The 20,820-nt window shown below is 39.1% G+C and overlaps 1 protein-coding gene and 1 long non-coding RNA gene across 4 annotated transcripts in view; both read right to left on the bottom strand.

Annotated features, from left to right (window-relative positions):
• Positions 1-9,463: 9,463 nt before the first annotated feature.
• Positions 9,464-17,978, bottom strand: LOC117448929 (integumentary mucin A.1). Of its 3 annotated transcripts, none has more exons than XM_034086226.2 (9): positions 17,769-17,977; positions 16,561-16,821; positions 16,086-16,151; positions 15,618-15,656; positions 15,388-15,467; positions 14,706-14,790; positions 14,497-14,583; positions 11,281-11,520; positions 9,464-10,240 (listed from the first exon to the last, which is right to left on the bottom strand). In XM_034086226.2, the coding sequence occupies exons 1-9, from the start codon at positions 17,800-17,802 to the stop codon at positions 10,188-10,190; spliced, it is 945 nt and encodes a 314-aa protein (XP_033942117.1). In that variant the 5' UTR covers positions 17,803-17,977; the 3' UTR covers positions 9,464-10,187. The 3 variants fall into 3 exon arrangements, with proteins under 3 accessions (XP_033942117.1, XP_033942128.1, XP_033942123.1); XM_034086237.2 differs by having other exon boundaries at positions 16,561-16,706; XM_034086232.2 differs by lacking the exon at positions 14,497-14,583 and having other exon boundaries at positions 17,769-17,978.
• A 2,139-nt stretch (positions 17,979-20,117) lies between these two features.
• The window catches only part of LOC117448919 (uncharacterized), a 48,365-nt gene continuing 47,662 nt past the window's right edge, over positions 20,118-20,820 (bottom strand). Inside the window, exon 3 of the long non-coding RNA XR_004552422.2 lies at positions 20,118-20,820. This exon is cut by the window's right edge and continues 468 nt beyond it. This is a non-coding gene — a long non-coding RNA (uncharacterized lncRNA).

Here is a 20,820-nt window from a genome sequence, read left to right as displayed (position 1 = left end):
CTAGTTGAGTAGCACTTGAAATGTGTTGGCTCTATGAAACCTGATGTACTTATATGATTCTGTTTTCTTCAAGTTTGTATCTTCTTGGTCGAATGCACTTATTGTAAGTCGCTTTGGATAAGAGCGTCAGATAAATGCAATGTAATGTAATGTTATTCAGTTAAATAGATGTTCTATTTGATCTGCTTGAAGGACTGGCTCAAAATGTGTTCAATACTTTCGGTTATAACCAAATCTGCAAAACTAACGACCTTCCCATCAGCCTTAGTCCCATTTTGTGTTAAGTGACAATTAGCAAATTGTTAGGAAATATGTCAGCTTGTTAACAGATGATAAGTTCTAACCAAAGTCTTTGCTCGCAGAGACTTGCAAAAAAGAACAAAGCAATTGGAAGAATAGAGGCAACACGTTTAATAAAGCACAAAATGTCGAGGGTGTGATGGTTACCAACTACCCCGCTGTGACTCTACATCGTGCTGAATCTATTTCTGTCATCTCTACAAATTGTTTTCACTATGTGACCCCCACCATCCCCCGTTTTACTTCTTTGAGAGTGGTGCGGCGTGGTGTAAATTAAGCCCTATAAATGTTTTGCATGGCACCTGCCAAAGTATGGACTGGAGTACAAAGGAAGAATCTAGAAAATGTGTCACTCCAGTTGTAAAATGCCTATAGTGTACATAGGAAAGGTCAATGCCTGGCATAATTTGACATGTCCTAAAATATAAGGATGGTGGTGAGGGAAAGTACAAGTAAGATTTGAAAAGGGACCACTCACTTTACCTTGCTTCTAAACACCTGTGTGTGTCAAGAAATCATCTTGAATAAAGTTTTTTTTTTTTAAATGGTTCTCGAATAAACATCGGTTTGAATTTGTTTTAAAGCATTTTTTAAATCTATTTTCATTTTCACATTCCTATGTCTGTCTTTGTTAAGCATTTTGGTTCAGAAAAACGTATTAAGAGTGGAATATAAATGAAACTTCAAACTCTAACGTGGCAAAGGAAAACTACTGTAACGGGACATTTAGGCCTGACAGTAAGCAATGTTTCATGTTTCCCTTGATGTTTTTCAGAAATATTGTTTTCATTTTTTTCAGGTCCTGTCATGTCTTTGTTGAAATGTTTCCTAGTTTACTCCACACATCATCACAGCAGCCGCTGCACATCACATTCTGCAGAGACTTGTTAAATGACAGGCCAAGAATGTGGGCCAGTTGACTCTGACATTGAGGACACATTATTCTCCTGCAGTCACTGTGAACCCTTTAATTAGGATTCTCTGACCTGTGACCCTTGGAAAGAACTTCACCCAGAAGCCTCTACAGGTCAAAGAAGCAAAGCAGGAAGAGCACACAGCCTATGGTTTTAATAGAGGCAGGAGACGGGAAGCAAACGTGTGAGGCGAACATACAGTCATTCAAACACAAGAAAATGATAATCTTGTGACTTCACAAGGCTTTCAATTTTAAACAAACTAATCAAATTTGTTAAGAAAACAACAATTTGTTCCCTTGCGGTGTTTGTTATATATTGACAGGACTTTAAAGGGAATGGCATCCTCAGAAGTCAAAGGCCAAATTCCAAAGTCCGCTGACAGATTTATTCCTTATGTGTTGTTTGTTAAGGGTCCCTTGTATGCCTGGAATGACTGTTACAAATGTTTTCCTTATTGCAGGTTTAACAAGTGGAAGTGACCCTTTGTGCATCGTGTCCAAAACCATTCCCACACCAACCGCCTCTTCAGTTTACTCATTTATAGTTTCCTTTCTATTAATTTTATTGTAACTGTGACTTGTATGAATAACTCTTTTATGTAAAGTATTCATTATGTTTCTGTATATCATCTCACAGAGCTTTGTAAGTTGACAGTGATTAACTTAAACAAACCAAATGCATCTTAATGAATGCTTGCTGATGTGTGTTTGCCAGGATGACAGTGTGTGTGAGAGTATGACTGTATATCCCAAAACACTGAGGAGAATACAATCAAACACTACATGTGAAGTTTATTTATGAAACTAGTGATTATCAAATTATCTTTGTCTTTAACGTCGTATTTACTCGCGAACACTGCTTAAGGAAACATTTTTCACTGTTCTGTGACTAATCCTCTTATCTTAATGCTGAATGACACTGACTTATTGTTGTGTCAACTTGAAAGCATTGAGGGCTTGACATTATGCTTTCCAGGTGCTATAAACACTGAATAAAGTAACACGAAGTGCCATCAAATAGCCCCTCTACACTTTCAGCTTCAAGCACATACATGTCTACATTACTTTGGGAGTCATTTACCTTGTTTGTAAGAAATATATATATTTCACACTTATGAATTGTAACATTTTGAATCCATTTTGTATACCCAATACAACAGAAACATTTCTCCATCTATAATAAAGCATACTTTAAATAGTTTAAGTTAAAAAGAAACATCTTCACAGGAAAAAAGTGATGACACACAGCCTCAAAACTGCATGTACTGCACATACCCCAGACAAAGCCCTCTAATGATCCATGACTAATAGCTACCTTTACGACTTTTCAAAGTTTTCCATTTCTGGACCAAAACTTGATGTTTTGTGGTAGGAAGTCCTGACAGGAAGGGGCAGAGCCAGCCTCCACCAGCTGTTTTCTTCAGTCTGCGTTTTCCGACAGTGCCCTCCCTCCTGTAAAGTTGCCCAGGTCTGAACCACATCAAACCTCACCAGCAGGAAGCTCCTCTTCACTGTTATTACCGAGATACCGATCCTGCCTTCACCACATGCACCATTGTCATCGTGCACACCCATTAATCTGGGTTTACACCTGCAATGTCGTACAAGGAAATTACTACTTCTGCTATGACTGGAAAGCGGGAGAGAAACATCTGAAGAGTCAAATGAGATGTTTAAATCATAAATATTTGTTTAAGGTAAATGCATTTTACACTTTTAAACAGTGGTGGAAGAAGTACTCAGATATTTTACTGAAGTAAAATACCACAGTTTAGAAATACTTTGCTACAAGTGAAAGTCCTGCATTCAAAATCTTTCGCAAGTACAAAAGTATAATATGTATATCCTTTATTTAACCAGGTAAAAAAACTCATTGAGATTAAAATCTCTTTTCCAAGAGTGACCTGGCCAAGAAGGGCAGCATGTACAAAGTTACAACATATAAAACACAGACATGAAAGGCAGACAAATACAGCTGTAAAACACAAATAAAATGGCACATTAGCCAGTCAATATGCGAAGTAAAACAAACTATTAAAATCATTCAAAAACTGGCAACATTTAAACGATTTCAGGATATACGACCAATGGTGTCGTGTTCTCTGTCCTTTAAGATGGACCTGAATTCCCCCATAGTGACTAAATCTGAGAGTTTCAGCTCCTTCTGTACATTGTTCCAAGCTGTGGGGGCAGCAAATCTAAAAGCTGTTTTTCCCAGTGTTGTTCTCACTGTAGGAACCAGCATCTGAATAAAATCTTGGGAGCGCAGGCCATATGGACTTTCTCTTTGACACATATATGCAAATGTAGGAGGGAACCAACCCAAGCAGAGATTTATAAATAAAACCCAACCAATGGGAAGGTCTGCGAGCAGACAAAGATGGCCAATTAGCAGCAGCATATAAAGTGCAATGGTGTACTCGATATCCACATCCAGTGATAAATCGTAACGCACAATGGTACACAGTATCCAAGTTCTTTAGGCATTGGTCAGAGGCATTCATGTATAGCAGGTCACCATAATCTAATACAGGTAAAAACGTTGCAGATATCAGATGTTTCCTTGTCTGAAAAGAGAAACAGGATTTATTCCTGTAAAAGAAACCTAATTTTATTTTTAGCTTTGAAACAACATTTTCCGTGTGTAACTTGAAAGACAAGTTCTGTTCAATAAGAAATCCCAGATATTTGTAAGTAGTGACCCTCTCAATGTCAGTCCCTTGTGCAGTACAAATATTGGGTAGAATAGATGGTAACTTTTTGCCATTCGAAAATATCATTACTTTGGATTTTTCAGCATTTAATACCAACTTTAGTTGATATAAATGGGTTTGTATGACATCAAAGGCAGACTGGAGGAAATCTAGACTTTGCTCTATAGAAGCGGAGGAACAATAAATAACAGTGTCATCTGCATAAAAATGGTAAGAAGCATTTGCTAAATTATTACATAGATTATTTACATATATGGTAAAAAGAATGGGTCCTAATATGGAATCTTGTGGCACACCCTTTGCTATCGGGAGGAAGGAAGAAAAGGACCCAGAAAATTGGACGCATTGGGTTCTCGCTGATAAATAATTTACAAACCAACCTACAGTATGCCTAGATAAGCCGATACTGTGAAGTCTTTCCGTCAGGATGATATGATCAACTGTGTCAAATGCCTTTGACAAATCAATAAATAGAGCTGCACAATACTTGTTACAGTCCAATGCCTCAATTATGTTGTTCACCACTTTAATAGCAGCAGTTGTTGTGCTGTGTTGTTTTCTAAAACCGGATTGGTGTTCTGACAAAATATCATTTGTGTCCAAGTATAATTTAAGTTGTTCACTGAGAAGCTTTTCGAGGACCTTCGCTACAACACATAATTTTGAAATTGGCCTATAATTATTAACAGATGAGGGATCCCCTCCTTTCAGTAAAGGAAGAACATATGCAGATTTCCATATGTTAGGAATCTCATTGTTGGAAAGAGTTAAATTAAAAAGATAAGTAAGCGGCTCAGCTATAAAGTCGGCTGCTAATTTAAGAAAATGAGGAGGAAGTTCAAAACATTCAAAAAATACTTAAAGTACCAACAACGATTGCTGCTGGTGTTTTGGTGCACTCTTTAATGTGTTATTTAGTGTGTTTATAATCCCGCGTCACACTGTCCCGAAATTGACACCCGATGGACACGAATATGGAATTGTGAATTTTGCACGACGATGGCCCCGAACTACACACAAAGGCAACATTTAGGCAAGGCAAGGCAAGGCAAGGCAAGGCAAGGCAAGGCAAGGCAAGGCAAGGCAAGGCAAGGCAAGGCAAGGCAAGGCAAGGCAAGGCAAGGCAAGGCAAGGCAAGGCAAGGCAAGGCAAGGCAAGGCAAGGCAAGTTTATTTATATAGCACTTTTCAGCACCAGGCAATTCAAGGTGCTTTACAAAAATGAAAGACATTCAGACAAAGGCATTTAAAAACAGTAAAAGATAATAAAAGAAACATTAAAAGAAAAACAAAAAATGAAAGACATTAAGAAAATGGCATTTAAAAAGTCATTAAAAAGAAAAGCTAATAAAATAAACATTAAAAGATAAAAGTTTCAGTGCAGTCTAAGATATGAATAGTAGAATAGATTTTTAATTTATTCACAGAACCTCCCTTTGGAAATCCGAATATTTCCGTCCCGATTGTTAATTTAGACTGATTGTTTTCACCATGTTTTGCTCGCATGACATCCACAATCGGACCCTCAGGAGGGTGTACTAGCCCCCTACTCTGCTTTGCGTTCCATAACAAAGTCTTTAAGTGTTACGTGAACACCCCGTGTTACCAAAACACTATTTTTCACCCGTCGGTGATACTTGTTCCTCAGTACAAATCACCCAAAAACTGATCGTAAACCCTGGCTACGACGGATATCCCAAATATCCTACTTTCGAGCAGTCCCTCTCATAAATGTCATGGAGTTTAATTACGTTTAACTTTAAACAATTTAGACACTGTACATCTCACCGAGCATTGAAAGCCTTCTTTATTTTTTTTCCAGCCAGGTCCTCCTTCACACCTTGAATTTGTCTTTTTTTACATTACATTTAAGACATACAACTGCAACGCAAGTAACAAAAACAACTATGTTAAAGTCCTATGATACTCTACTGATATTTTCAGACTTTGTTTTTTACTTTATCCGTCTTTATATGTAGAAGATATTAAGTTCTCTCCGTAATGTTGTTTCCATAGCAACAACAACTTCCTGTCAACTCGCCTTCAAAATAATATTATATCCTTTTCGGTTTCACAGAACACAAATTGGGTTATTTACATAATATGTTTACATGATTTTGTTGTGCAATAAAACAACCGGATGGACACACGATAAAGGAAATGTTCAAATTCGGCTGTGATCGTAGCAACATCGGGCCATTCGTGAGGGCATCTTAAGCCTTCGTATGACCGCCGGTGGAGTTTCTCAGGCTCCGGCAGCAACTTCGTGAGCGGTGGCAAAATCTTTGGCATGCCAAAAAATTGCTGAAGGACTTTGCGAAGGTTCATTTTCGTGTTGAATTCGTGTGTCAATTTTGCCCTTCGTAAGGCCATCGTGAGGCCATCGTGAGGGCATCTTGTTATCATCGGTGCCATTGAGCATTCGCCCCGATTAGAGTGAGGGCGAATGCACCGATGGCACCGATGATAACACGAAGATGACACGATTTGACAAGATGCCCTCACGAGTGCCTTACGAAGTTGCCGCTCACGAAGTTGCTGCCGGAGCCTGAAAAACTCCACCGGCGGTCATCGATGGCTTAAGATGCCCTCACGAATGGCCCGATGTTGTTACGATCAGAGCCGAATTTGAACATTTCCTTTATCGTGTGTCCATCGGGTGTCAATTTCGGGACAGTGTGACGCGGGCTATACAGAACGTCGATCTCTTTCACCAGGGAAGAGCTCCTATTCTTGTTTTATTTTATGGTACTTTTCTTACAATTTATCTTCTTTGACTGTGTTTATGTATGCACCAAATACACCATGGCAAATTCCTCGTATGTGTCAACCTACTTGGCAATAAAGTAGGTTGACACAAAAAAAATAAAAAAAATAAACAACAAAGTTTCTGTTTCTGATTGGTAATGCAAAATGGCCATTTTCAAAAATAACCTCTTTTATATCAATATTGATTATAATTCATGATTATTTGTGTGTTACTGAAGTACCTCAACATTGTACTTTAGTATAGTACTTAAGTAAATATACTTATTTACAATCCACAACTTAAATCAGCATTCACCCATTCATACAGAGGCAGAAAACTAACATTCACAAACACTCACACACCGTTGGCCATGTCATCTGGAGCAATTATGGGTTAAGTATCTCGCCCAGGGATGGAAGAGAATAATGTCTATTTTATGGTCCTAATGCCTGATGGGTAACAAGAATATAATCTTCAGGTCTGGGACCCTCCTCAGCTCCATGACCTGTCTCTGAACCAGAAGCCCCTTTCCAAGAAGAGCTGCTGCAAATAAAACAAGTTGCTTCAAGCTAACTACTCACCTTTTTTGTCTCTCACAGTTAAATCTACCTTTGTCACTCTCTTTTACCTGTCTCCTCTTTGCTGTGAAATACTCATCCCGGGCCGACAGACTGTTTCCTCCAACATTAGCCATCAAACATGAAAGCTGGGCTCTGACTGGAAAATAACACAGTGCAGTCTCAGGTCTAATTATGCTGGTTTAGTTTATGACCTGTCAGCTAATATCCATTATCCACGACTGCAGAATGGTGAGTAGCCTTTCAACTTCAGTGTCCAGCTTTCTCATCACTTCCCAGACCAGGTGGGAAGGAGTGTTCACTTTTTCCTTTCCTCTTACTGTATGTCTCTTTCAAATTGTGTAACTTATTGTTTTACAATATGTGTTTACTGTTATTTTGAAGGCAGACTAATACTCTTATTAGAGAGCACCACATACCTGAGACAAAGGTTAAAGAAAAACTTCTGCTTTCGAATAACTTTAAATTTGAGTTCATCCAAAATATATAATTGCATGTGTCTCTACTAATATTAAGAACGTGTTTTGGGGAAAGTAAAGGAGTATTGTCACAGCTGTGCAGCGTCATCACAAACGGACGTCGCTTCACGTGACGCTCCGGAGGAAAGGACGTCCCATTGCTCTTAAAACTCATTTCCCTGCTTCTCGTGGTTTCCTTGCGTCCCTCCATGCTTCCCTGGTGGGAGGGACTAAACGCAGGGAAACGACGCAAGTGAGGGAAGCAAGGATTTCATTTAATTGACCTGAGAAGCAGACAAGGTATGCCTCTCGTCCAATGAAATGACCTGCTCGCTCTATGACACGTTGAACCCAATGTGAGCAAATTACTCTGAATGCTGCGACGCAGCACCTGAGATTACTTCCAAAAAGTTGTTCACGTTCTCAATTTTTTACGTTTAACGTTATATTCGTTCGGTACACTTCGGTACACACGTGTACCGAACCGAAGGGCCCGTACCGAATAATTTCGGTACGTGTACCGTTACACCCCTAGTAGATAATTTAAGGCAAAAAATGATGTTTTTTACATCATAGTAATGTTGTTGCCTTACTATATTTAGCTCTTTTCATGTTAAAGAAGACATTATGCGCATTTTCAGGTTCATATTCGTATTTTGTGCCTCAACTGTGACATGTTTACATGCTTTAATGTTCAAAAGTCTTTATTTTTCTCACACTGCCTTTCTGCAGCACCTCTTTTCTGCTCTGTGGTGATTGGTCAAACGCTTAGAGATTTCACGCCCGTTAACCTATCATGTACAATGTGTTGGAGCGCGAGGCAATATAAGTGCTAGTGTTATGTAATGATGTCACTATGTTACAGAAGAAAACAAAGGAGTCCAATGGAGGCGTTTCAGGTAGGGGGGGCTGGGGGGATGCGTGGGAGAGAAACTCCCTCTGGAGGGAACTTTGGGATTGTAGCCTTTGCAGACCATTTACATGCACTCAAACCTATACAACACACTACAGGAAAGGTTTAACCACACAGAGCATACTAGGGCCTCTTTAACAGTAAGGTGTCAAATATCAGAGGGATGATGGTTTCCCTTCAGATGCTTCTGTTTCAGGGTCATGGTATTGTGAATTCTCGCTCACTGTCACACCTTCAAAATGAGACACTTCATAGAGGAGAGCCATCGTTATTGTTATCGGTAACACCTCTGCTTTTCCTACTATGACAACTCAAAACATCTGCTGTATCAAAGGAGTACTTCAACATATTCTAGTGACATTTTTGTCAGCTGATGATCACATCACAGATCTATCGATGATAACAATTAATATTATCATTTGATGTCACAGTTATCCTTTTAGATAGCTTGAAGAGTCTCTACGTGCACAGGTATTTAGAGAGAATTCAAATGAGATGCTTATTTCTGAAGCTGGTGTTTTTGTGCGAGCGGAGATGATCCGTGACAGCTAACACCTCTCAGATGTGAGCTTATCATCAGCTGTTTAGAGCGGTGTGAATTCCTCGGGCCTCGAGTGTTTCTGAGCAGATAGGAAGAGAGAGGCAGTGCAGGTGCAGATGCAGCCTTACATCCTGAAGCACATGATGATAAGACTGAGAGGACCCGTGTTAGTACTCGTGTGAGAGGAATCTCATCCATCAGTGGCAGAGAGAGCAGGAGGAACCAGAGGAGGTTTGGAGCAACCGCTTCTTTCATAATTATTTACAACAATTTAACCGATAGATGAGCCAAAAGATTGAATGAAAATAGTTTTTTAATTGTTGTAATATTTGGGAGGATTTTAGTACATAACGAGAGAAAAAATACCTACTAATCTCTGACATTGAAGTGCAGAATGGTTACATATTACTTTTAAATAAAAGAAAACTAAACTCAATGTCCGCTTCATAGTCGGATTGAGTTGGCTCAGTTGTCATCATGTGTCATCACCTAAACGCCGAGCTTGGCCCACCTCATAATGAAGATGGAGAACATGACATAGTTAAAACATGAAATAAGCTTTTAAGTGGACCTTGAGATTATGTCATTGCTGACAGAACTAAAGGTACGTAACACACACAAATCAAATCAAACTAATTAACTATAAAAGCAATAAAACGTCTGAATGATATATTTATGTTGTAATACTGACATTTTGAACAGGCAGGGAGGCTCAGTTTATGGGTGCAGCTTTCATCGTGTATTAATAAACTACTGGACGCCACACTCAATTTGATTTACAGTTTTACAGATATGCACACACTGGCAATAGCTCCTCTATTTTTAATATCTTAATTCAAGAAGGGAGCTGTACTCCTGAACAGTAAATAAGGTCTGCAGACCTGCATGGCATGATGTTCTTTCTTTTGCTTGTGAACACCTGAGCTGGTTGAGCAGTACAGCAGCAGCAGAGCGCTTGGCCACTTAGTGAGTCTTACAGATATCCTGAAGAACGGCACATGGTCAGAGAGGTGGATATCTCACACCGGACACTCGAGAGGAACGTCCCAGACGATGTTGTTTCTCTTCAAATCTGTTAGAAAGAAGCAAGGGTTTAACAGTGGAGTGTTTACAAATGTGTATTAAGTTTGCAATGTGATCTGATTAGTTTCTTCACATTTCACAGTAAAAGTTAGTCAATCAATAGTACCACCAAGTCCTTTTACAGCCAGTAAGGAGAAGATGCAGCATGTGCTATCTCCAATATGGGTGCAGTGAGTAGGATGTGTTAGTTGCAGTTTGTAAACACATCGTTCAAATGTGTCCCTCTCTCCAAGGTTCATCGAGAGTTAGGGTTCTAGCCAGAGGGTAAACGCCTTGCTATTTTTGTGTACTCCATTTTTGCTGGCTTCCTCTTGGATGCGTGCTTGTGATCTTGCACCGGATTGCTACATTTGTATCGTTGCCCATGACTGTGAATTTCCAAGTAATTGCAGAAGTTGTACACAATAGGCCTAGAACGAGTGAAAGACGTGTTCTTATTGATGAGGAATGTATTTATTTCGCCTCTATTTTTTAATTTGAATTATTTTAGCCTTGACCTCTCCTGTCAGTCCTCTCTTAACATGCTCAGGCAAACGGCCTTTGGAGAGTTGTTTCTACCGGTATGATCACACAGACTTGGGCTGCCACCACAGCTGTGTCTTAGACATGACCATGAAACAATCTTTTCTTGGACGCAACTTGCAGCATCTTCTAGTATCATTTTGATTATGAATTGGGAGTGATGAGGGACAGGGGAAGAGAACTTCAGAGTTGGTTTGGGCAGGGTCTGTGTCACTCGGTGTCTCAGCAAATGCCTCCGTCAATTCTCCGGCCGTAACTTTCAACAAATATTCAATGTCTGATATCAATTCGAAGCTCTCAAGTGTACTCCTTGAGTTTGGGTCCTTTGTTTCTTAACCATCAAGCAGGTCTACAGCAAATGTAACAAAACAGTACAGTATGGGATACTGCTTCTTTCTATCCTTATTAAATAAAGACATATGATATAATCTGCAGATAAGTCTATGTTTCTAATCTTTGTGTCTCAGTTAGTCCAAGGAATGACAATGACACACTTTAAATACCAACCTTTCTTCTGACTGAAGTCAGCACTGTTGCTGTTGTTCTCATTTGTCTCCTTCAGCGATTCCACAGAGGTCTCGTTGGAGACGACGCCCTCGTCATCAGTTTTCTCCTCCACACTCAGCTCCACAGGTGGAGGGGGACTCTGCTCAACAGCTTCCTCTTTGGGTTTGTCCTCAGCGCTGTCTGGAGGAGGAACCAGAGCTGCAGTCTCGCCGGGATCATCAACAGATTTATCAGCTTCAGCTGTGAAGGACAACAAAAAGCAAACTTGCTTTTTCTTTCTCTGAAAACAGTTACAGTATGAAACATATAAGTTAAAATGATTTAGTAAAATAACACCCAGCTTGAGACATAATGGAAGACCCTGAAAAACAACAACATTTACGACATTGCTTTTCAATAGGAAGTTAGACTGTTGCAATACATTCATTGCGTAAAGTTGTTGCAACAAGATGTTATCTTGTGTGACATTGCACATTTGATATTTGGTTCACTGCATGTTGTGCTTAGCACCCACATAATAACAGTGTGTCCAGCCCACATAGCCTGAAGTGGTTTTGCCCTCTCCGACTGTCAGGGGGGAGATTTCTCTCGACGAAGGCATTTGAGAGGGCCACCATGTTGGTAATGAGGCGGCTGATTACTGACCAGGTCCTAATGAGCCACAGCCATGCAGCTGTTGGAGGCTGTGGGAAAGTAGGGCGGCCCCATCATTATCTAACCCGAAGTTAGGTGGAGGGAAAGCATAGATGAAGAGGATGAAGGGGAGAGGAAGGTGACCATCTGTTCGAGACATGATTTTGCCATGACTAAGATGCCTCCTTAGGCCTCATTCCAATCTTCCGAGAATCATCATGCCTGTGTGGTTTACGGCGGATGACTAGATGCTTTATCACAGGTGGATCCTGACCTGACTGTCAGCTTAGCTTCCTCCTTTGGTATACTTGGACTGCACATGTGATCTGTAGTTGGTACTTGTTGTATAAAGTCATTAAAAAATGTTTTAAAGAACATTTTTGAAATGGCTCTGATGTTATGTACTAAGATGGAGCCAGGTGGCAGATCCCTCACCTTAAAGGGACAGTCTACTCCTATAGGATATCTATATGGCCGATATCTCCAACACTGATCTACTCAAACTTGAACAAATTATCTTTAGTGGATAGATAGTAAATAGTGCATAGGTAAAAGGTAAAATATGTATTTTTTTATTTTGAGGGTAATTGTCCCTTTAAAGACTGAGAGCAGGGGGAAACTGCTAGCATGGCTTTCAAGGAACTAGAATGAATAATGCTTAACAGCCTCTAAAGCTCACTAATTATCACTTGGAGAACAACAGCTGGATGCAGTGACTATACATAGTTTTTAAGGAGTTACACCACACAAATATCCTGATAACCTGATGATCCCCTGACTTGTACCTAGTGCCATCACCAACAACTGCAAAAGCAAACTCTATCCGGATAAAAGTCCACTATGATATGTTGCTTTTGTTTCCTTTAAGTTACTTGAGTCATCAGTTTGCAACAAGATGTGATAATATTTTCCTGTAACACCATGTTCATGCTGATGTCATTCTGTGGTTTGGAGAAGTGAAATAAGTCACAGACACTCAACAAGTTTCCACTTAAGATTAAAAAAAAAAAAAAAAGGTGCTCATTACACTTCAATCACATTTACTATATAAAAACACTTTTTGTACACAGTTTTATTATTTGTACTAAAGGAGATGAGGAAACAAGGCGGTAGGAATTTCCATGATGTAAAGGGTGTGAGGTTGAGGCTGTTATGTTCAGTCTTACTGCACGCGGAAATGTCCAGCAGGAGTCGCAGAAGGTAAGCGCAGGGCAATTCTTGTCACAGAGATTCTGTAATCCACAATTTGGAAAGGGTTCAGCTCATTTTTCGGTGTTCTCTTAACTAGTTTAAACACTTGAGACATAACAAGTGAGTTTGAGTCTTTTAGACAAGCAGATGTCCTCAGCCAAGTCTGATTCTTCTCCTTGCCGTAAGGATGAATCAAACAGCAGTAACAAACCCTGGTGCATGACTAGACATCTGGCTGTCCACCTGCTCTGATAGCTTACACATTTAGACGTTTTTTTCCAATGAGAGGAAGAACACCATTTGAGGTAACTGCTTTTCAAAGAGGCCAGCAGCACTGTCCATTCAAACACGTTGTGGCCCAGAGCAGAGAGAGAAGCCTGGGTGTGAACAGTAGCTTCTACCTTTATAATTCAGCCTGGGAAGACATCTTTGAGGAAAATAGGAACACTAAGACAAGGATAAGCAATGGTTAGCATTCCCATATCACACTGTATGTCACTATATGTCAGGTAAGATATTTAGCTTTAGAGAGGAACTAATCCTCTTCATTCACAAATATGTTAGCTCTGTTAGCAAAAAGTTTGGATTTTTTAAATACCTGCTACAAAAGGACAAAGGCTGAAGTATGGTTTTAATCAGAATTTTCATTACATATAATGATATAGCTTGCAACCGGTTATAAAGCAAATGGTCATTTCGACGGCAGTTTGACCACATGTAGGAGGAGGCCTGAGCTGCAGTTCTTGCTCTGGGAACAACCTTTGTTAACTAGGCTTCCATTTCCACCATGTGCTAGATGAGAGTACTGCAAGGGACATGTTTAACTCTCCTCTCAAAGTAAGGAAGAGGCGTTTCCGTTGTGCAAACACTTTCCGTCACAAACATTTCAAAATGTTTCTGTGGAAGTTCTTAACTGTTCTGAATGAATTTGCACAAGTTGTTTTCCAACCTTTTGTGAGTCAGACTCCTGTACAGAATTAAAGATATCCTTTCTATGAAATTCACATCAACAAAGCTCACAATCAATTCATTTACTAACAACATTTTCTGACATTAAAATCAAATGTAACATTAATTTAGTCTATATTTTTTAATTAAGCTGGCAAATCAATGCCTGTATTGAATCATTGCACATTTTCAATTCATATTTAAACATTGTACCTGCTATCTCACAGCTATCTAATTTAGGATCTCAGTGTTAATTTAGATTAGAGAACTCACAAACTGTACTTCTTCTTTTCAGTTAAACTGATCTTATGAAAGAGGAAATTAGCCCACAAACACTTCACAACTCCATTTTCCACGACTGACACAAAAGCCCTGTCCTGTTTCTCTTGGCTGCTTTATACAACAATACCAAAAAAACGCTGATAGTCAGAGGTTTACTCTTACCTGTCTGCTCCTCCTGTACTTCAGGCTTAGCCTCTGGTTCTTGCAGCTCTTTTGTAGTACTTTCTGTACTTTCAAAGGTTTGCAGACCTAAAAAGTGCATATTTATAGGATTCACAAGATATCTAAACCTGCTTAGCTCAATATGTTTGGATTACAAAGCTAATTTTTGTATACATTCTGAAAACTTGGACATGGCATGTTGGACTGACCGTTGTGAGGTTCAGCATCAACATCAAACGTGCTGAAAGGGATGTTAGCGTCATCTGGTCTGGAAGTGAAATCGACAGAGCGGCGCTGTACAAAGAGGAGATTGAAAACAATGAAAACACTATATTGCCACAAAATTGAGGAAATTATTCAAACGTTTGAGAAATGTGATAAGTGATACCTCTTTCTTGTCTGAATCACTAATTAGACGCTCTCACTAGCAGCTGGTTAGCTTAGCTTAAGTAAAGACAGGAACAAAGGGGAAACAGCCAACCTGCTTCTGTGTAAAGGTGAGAAAACCTGTATGCCAGCCCCTCTAAAATTGCAGTCCAGTAAATAACTACGAGTAAATAAATAACATAAAGGCTATTCTAGTGTTTATGTGGATTCAACAAACACACTATAATGTGTTTTTAATAAGTAGGCGTTATGTTAGTTGTTTCCCTCTGTATAATGCTCTATGCTAAGCTATGCTAAGCTATGCTAACCTAGCGCCACATGGTTTGTTTGGTTTGATAGTGATCTTGGTGATTCTCGCTTGATGTTGTAAGAATCTAACTGCTGTCAGACTCAGAGTGGTATTCATATTATAAGTAAACTATTTGAAAGAAAGCAAATAAGCATAATTCCTAAAATGTCAAATATTCTTTGTTTGTAGTTGACACAAACGGCTACCCTTCTTACCCTTTGTCTTTTCCGTGCGCAGTAGCAGGCAACTCCAAATACAACAGCAAAAAGGATGATCACGATTAGGATGATAATGCCTGAAGGAGGTGAAACATGTCATGTTTATAAATACGAAGACATTTTCTCACACAAATACATATTTCAAGGGTTAATTACTAAACACACAGTATCATTGTTACCTCAAATGAACATTGTGATTTATTATCGTGCAGTTAAATGTAACTCACCAATGTTATCACTTTCTGCGACTTTTGGCTTGGGATTTTCTGTAAGAAATACACAAATATTTATATATGAAAAAGTTGATATCAAATGTTGCCATTGAATATAAAGTAGGCTATAAACCTGCAGTGCTTGTCCATGAAACCTTCCGTTATAAAACATTAAGAAGGAAAAGCTTCTGAGATTCAATCCATTATCAATAACTTATTAAATTGGTTTAAAGCAGCATTCACATATTTTGTTGACCTCTTGGGGGAGACAAAACCAGCTTAAAACAAACCAGTGATGTTATCACCTAGATTCAAGATTCAAGATCTGGGTGATAACATCAGTATGTTCTAAGCTGGTTTTGTCGCACCTAACAAAGGTGAAACTGAAAGCATTTGGAGACATGTTTCTGTCAAACTGATGAAATCCACTTTTTCCTGAACACAACATAGAATATTGTATATTTATGAGCAATCTCAACTCACTTTTTTCAGTTTCTTTAACCATGGTTTGTGTGGTCATGGCCGTTGGAGTTTTTGTTTCGTCGCCACCTGAATTACAGAAGCAAACAATCAAGCAAACAATCATAAATTAGAGAAAGTCTGATGATGAATTCACTTGCTGTGAGAGTACAATGTTTGAGATTACAACCTTATTGGTAAATGCAAGGTGGAAGAAGTACTAAGATATTTTACTCAAGTGAAAGTAGTAGTAATGTGCAGCTGAAATTATGTTGTCAAATTGTAGTTAAGAAATAAGTTATTATTTACTTTAGTACTTTTTAGTTACTTAAAAATAGTAGCCTATGAGCATCAACAAAAAACGTTTAGTACCAACAGTGAAACAACTGAATAACATACATTTTAGCATTATAATTATTGATGCATTAATCTGTTCATCACTGTATGTAGCAGCTAGTAAAGGAAGATATGTTTTAAGAGTTCAGATAACAACTCTCACCTTTCATTGTTGAGGTCATGGTGCCGTGGACCTCGGTGCTGTTACTGGTGGTCGGGGCGATAGTGGTGTCGTTGGTTGTGACGGTGGTGTAGGTGGTGGTGGTGGTGTTATTTTCGGTAGTGTTTGCTAGGGTCATATTGGTGGTACTGGTGGTGTTGAGGGGGTTTACAAAAGTGGAATAGTTATTGGTTGTGTCTGCTGAATTTGTGGACAACCCTGGGATTGTTGATGTCTCTGCTGTGGCAGAAGCCACAACCAAACCTGTAGGAAAGCATACAGTCATTTCAAAACTAACAACTGAACACAGCCACCATCACCTTCACCTCATAATTTATGGTATATTACCATACCATTACATTTGTATTACAACTGACTGACATTATATTTTTATTTCGTTTATTTTGTCTCAACTGTATGTTGTGCTGTACGTGAATGTTGTTTTATTTTCTGTTGCTAAATAAAAATATATACTTGTATAAATGCAATAGAGAACAAAGTAATCTGAATCTGAAAAAAACTAATTTAAATAGGGATAGGATAGGATAGGATATACTTTATTAATCCCCGTGGGGAAATTGTTTCTCTGCACTTGACCCATCCTGGTGTTAGGAGCAGTGGGCTGCCATTTTGAACAGCGCCCGGGGAAACATATAAAACATTGCAAGCAAGTTCATAATAAACAACCTTAACAGTACATTTTGTGTTGTTGTTGTTGTTGTTGTGTTTTTGCATACATACAATATATTTGATCACACAAAACAAACTCTACTGCAGATTAGTTTCCTTGCTGATTTATACATTTACCCTGCAAAGCATCGGCTTACTTTGCAACACACACACTTCTGTTAACTGTAAGCCTTAAAGGGAACCAGTTATTTAGGTACTGTATTTTAAGGTGTGGTCATGCTTGACTTATGATATTAACTCCTACACTCTGAGATCTCTCCTTTATCTTTTAGCATAATTATTTATTAAAAAAAATATATAATATAATAATAATAATATATAAATATTTAATTGCATCTCGCCATGCACTATTAATTACCTGTAGCCAGACTAAGACAACATGCTGTATTTGAGGTACAGGGTTTTGAACGAAACCAAGTACTTGAAAACAGATCTTAACATTATTAGTCATACAACCAATAAATAATACAGTGTGATCAGGTGCATTTTAATTAAACGTGCAAACAAATAAAGAGTCTTACCCATGATATAGAAGAATAGCCTGAGCGATGGCATTATAAGTCTGTTTGATGACAGCAGCAGGTGGGAAAGGTATAGATTTCTATATTTACAGTATGAATGAATAAAGCCCAGAGGTGATGCTTTTATACGCTGCTTTCCTTCCTCAACGCTGCATGCATCGAAAGGAACCAAAAAAGAGGATCAACGTCTCTGACCACAGCATTTGTTGCTCAAATGGCTAAAGTGAGAGGAAACTTACTGCCGGTATCTTGCCTAAGACTATCCTCTCACTGCAGAACAAAGTCAGGTTGCAGATATGTAAATTATTCGAATTTTATCCAATCTGTATCTAAAGTTACGTCCTTTATTGAAGAGTATGGCATACTTGTGCCTGTTGTTAAACCTATAGGACCAGATATTGTGTGTTTAAAGCATTAAATAATCAATTTACGTCCTTTAAGCAATACATGACAAAGCTGTAACACCCAACAGTATGTCTTTTTCTTGAGAAACTGATGGTGTTGCATAATATTATACTTGGTGCAATGTTTCCATTGTTGTCAGTACTGTTTTCTTTTCCAGATCTGCTCACTAGATGTCGCTGTGACTAAAGGGAAAGACGCCAGATGGGTTGGAGACAGTTGCCATCTTTTTTTTTCCTGAAGGTAACTTTAACTCTCCTAAATCTGTTTCCTCTCTATTACTATGAAATAAATCAGGTATAAAAGCTTTACAATATATAGGAATCATGTATTTCAGATGTATTGCATTTAATTATTATTATTTATATTATTATGAAGATCAATGATGATATTATTGAAGCAATAGAAGACATAGTAGTACGTTTTGGGGTCTGTTGGTAAGTTATGATAGTAAGAAGAAGTTTGTGATGCAGCGATCAACATTTAAACAAAAACATAATGACTAACATAATGACTTATTTATGAAGCAACAATGCCCTTTGTTCACTGGATGATCATCAAGATTGATGCTTTTCCTTATCTGTAATGTATATATTTGGGTTTTGGACTGTTGGTTTAAGAGAATACACGATCTGAATACTTTTTCACCATTTCCCATTTTTTTTTTAACAAGAATAGTACTATTTTCTGTAATGTTGCCACCTTTTTGCATGTTTCTACAGCAAAGGTGTGTGTCAGCATTACTTGTCTTGTGTGGGTGGAGTTGTTGTGAGGGTGTATGTGTGCTCAGCCTTGTAGCTACATTTATTACTGTTTATTTCCCCATGCCAGTGGTAATCAGCAGCAGGATTAGTGTTAACTGCCACCCAGTCACTGGCAGGCTCCACGTGGTCCGCCGCAGGCCCCTCCTGCCCACCGGCCTGCGGGTCTGTCCGGGACCGGATCACAGTGACGAGGGGACTGGGAGTCCTGCTAATCCTGAAGAAAAACCCTCTGTGGGCCAGCTATCACCACATCACAGGGCCCAGGCACCAGGGCTCTGTGGATGAGCTAATCACTGAGAGGAGAGGAGTAGGGAGGCTATGAGTAAGTAATATTGTTTGGTACAAATGTATGTATTTGTATTTTCATCAAAAGATACAGACCACGGATATAATTGATTGAAGACAAAGGTTCAGTAGGAGTAGTTTCTGTATCTTTAAGTATAGCCAAATGCATTGGGAGCCAGATACATAAAGCTGAAGACATTTTTATTAGCACAGCGTCATAAAGACATATTTTCCTGTCATTTTCGATTTGTCTACAGATTCAAAAAAAATCATATTCAATAGAGGAATCAAGTTCATATACATTGTTTAAACTACACTCTTTTTCTTACAGCACATAATCACAAATTTGGTCTCACTCAACATCATTTAAGGAGGAGGAGAGGAGAGGAGAGAGGAGTGTGTTTCTATGTGTGTGAGAGAGACACAGCGAGGGGAGAGAGCTGGACCACCCACCCGGAGGATTCAGAGGCACAGGATTCACAGCCCATTCTGTTGACCTGCCACACCGCCCCGGCTCTGGGCAAGGCCCTCCCCAATTGTTCCGCCTGCTAACATGAGGAGGGGGGTTAGACAAGGGGGATGGGGGGGTGGACGAGCAGTAAACAGTGGGCTGAGCTTCTCTCCTTCAGCGCACAAAGGGGCTGAATTGTGTCGGGACTGGAGCACTTTTTAGAGTGGCCCTGCTATGGGGCCTGAATGAAACATCTGTGGAGGCTGAGCCAGAGGGAGAAAATGCTATTTTGCTGTTCAACCACACTGACAACCTGTTTTCTCTTTCTTTACCAACCCCCCCCCCCCCCCTCACACACACACACACACACACACACACACACACACACACACACACACACACACACACACACACACACACACACACACACACACACACACACACACACACACACACACACACACACACACACACACACACACACACACACACACACACACACACACACACACACACACACACACACACACACACACACCACCAACGCCTCCCCTCACTGTTATTTCTCCCTTGGCCTTGTAAAACTATGCATACTGTATACTCACATTGGCAAGAAACAGAGAAGCAACAGTAAAGGAGAGAGAGAGAGAGAGAGAGAGAGAGAGAGAGAGAGAGAGAGAGAGAGAGAGATTACATGACATGAAGGTTCGAATGTGAAATGAAAACTTGATTTTGAAATATGTTAACCACAGCCTTTTGAATCTGCACATTTTTTTCCAATTCATTTGAATACAAAAAATACAGGAAATACGATGTATTTCTTGCCGGACAGTTTCCAACTATGTATAACTTTAATTTGTAATAAACATGTTGATCCTGATAAGCTAAATATAATGTTATGTAAATCGGGTATAAGCTAGGGAGTTTTTGGGTAACATTTACATGAAAAGATATCATCACAGAATCTGATGAGAACTGGTTTGTTACATCGTTGCTTTTATAGTTTTGTCGATTGATCTTATTCTCTGTTATAATGCGCAAAATTATTTGAGCTAACCTGAAGACTTGACCCATCAACAATTCAATGGGGTAAAGTCGCCACATTCGCAATTATCTTCTGTTTACTAATAGCTATTCAGTCAAAGAATAT

Source organism: Pseudochaenichthys georgianus, chromosome 1, assembly GCF_902827115.2.
Source record: "Pseudochaenichthys georgianus chromosome 1, fPseGeo1.2, whole genome shotgun sequence".
Taxonomy (NCBI): Eukaryota; Metazoa; Chordata; class Actinopteri; order Perciformes; family Channichthyidae; genus Pseudochaenichthys; species Pseudochaenichthys georgianus.
Note: the sequence above shows the minus strand (reverse complement) of the source record. Positions and strands in the feature narration are given on the sequence as shown.

Bases quoted from the DNA above. Each gene is read 5' to 3' on its own strand.
- LOC117448929 (XM_034086226.2), bottom strand. From the start codon at position 17,802: ATGCCATCGCTCAGGCTATTCTTCTATATCATGG. The intron at 15,468-15,617 runs GTGAGTTACATT...CACCTCCTTCAG, and splicing joins CGCAGAAAGTGATAACATTG to GCATTATCATCCTAATCGTG. The intron at 14,584-14,705 runs GTCAGTCCAACA...TGCACTTTTTAG, and splicing joins TGATGCTGAACCTCACAACG to GTCTGCAAACCTTTGAAAGT.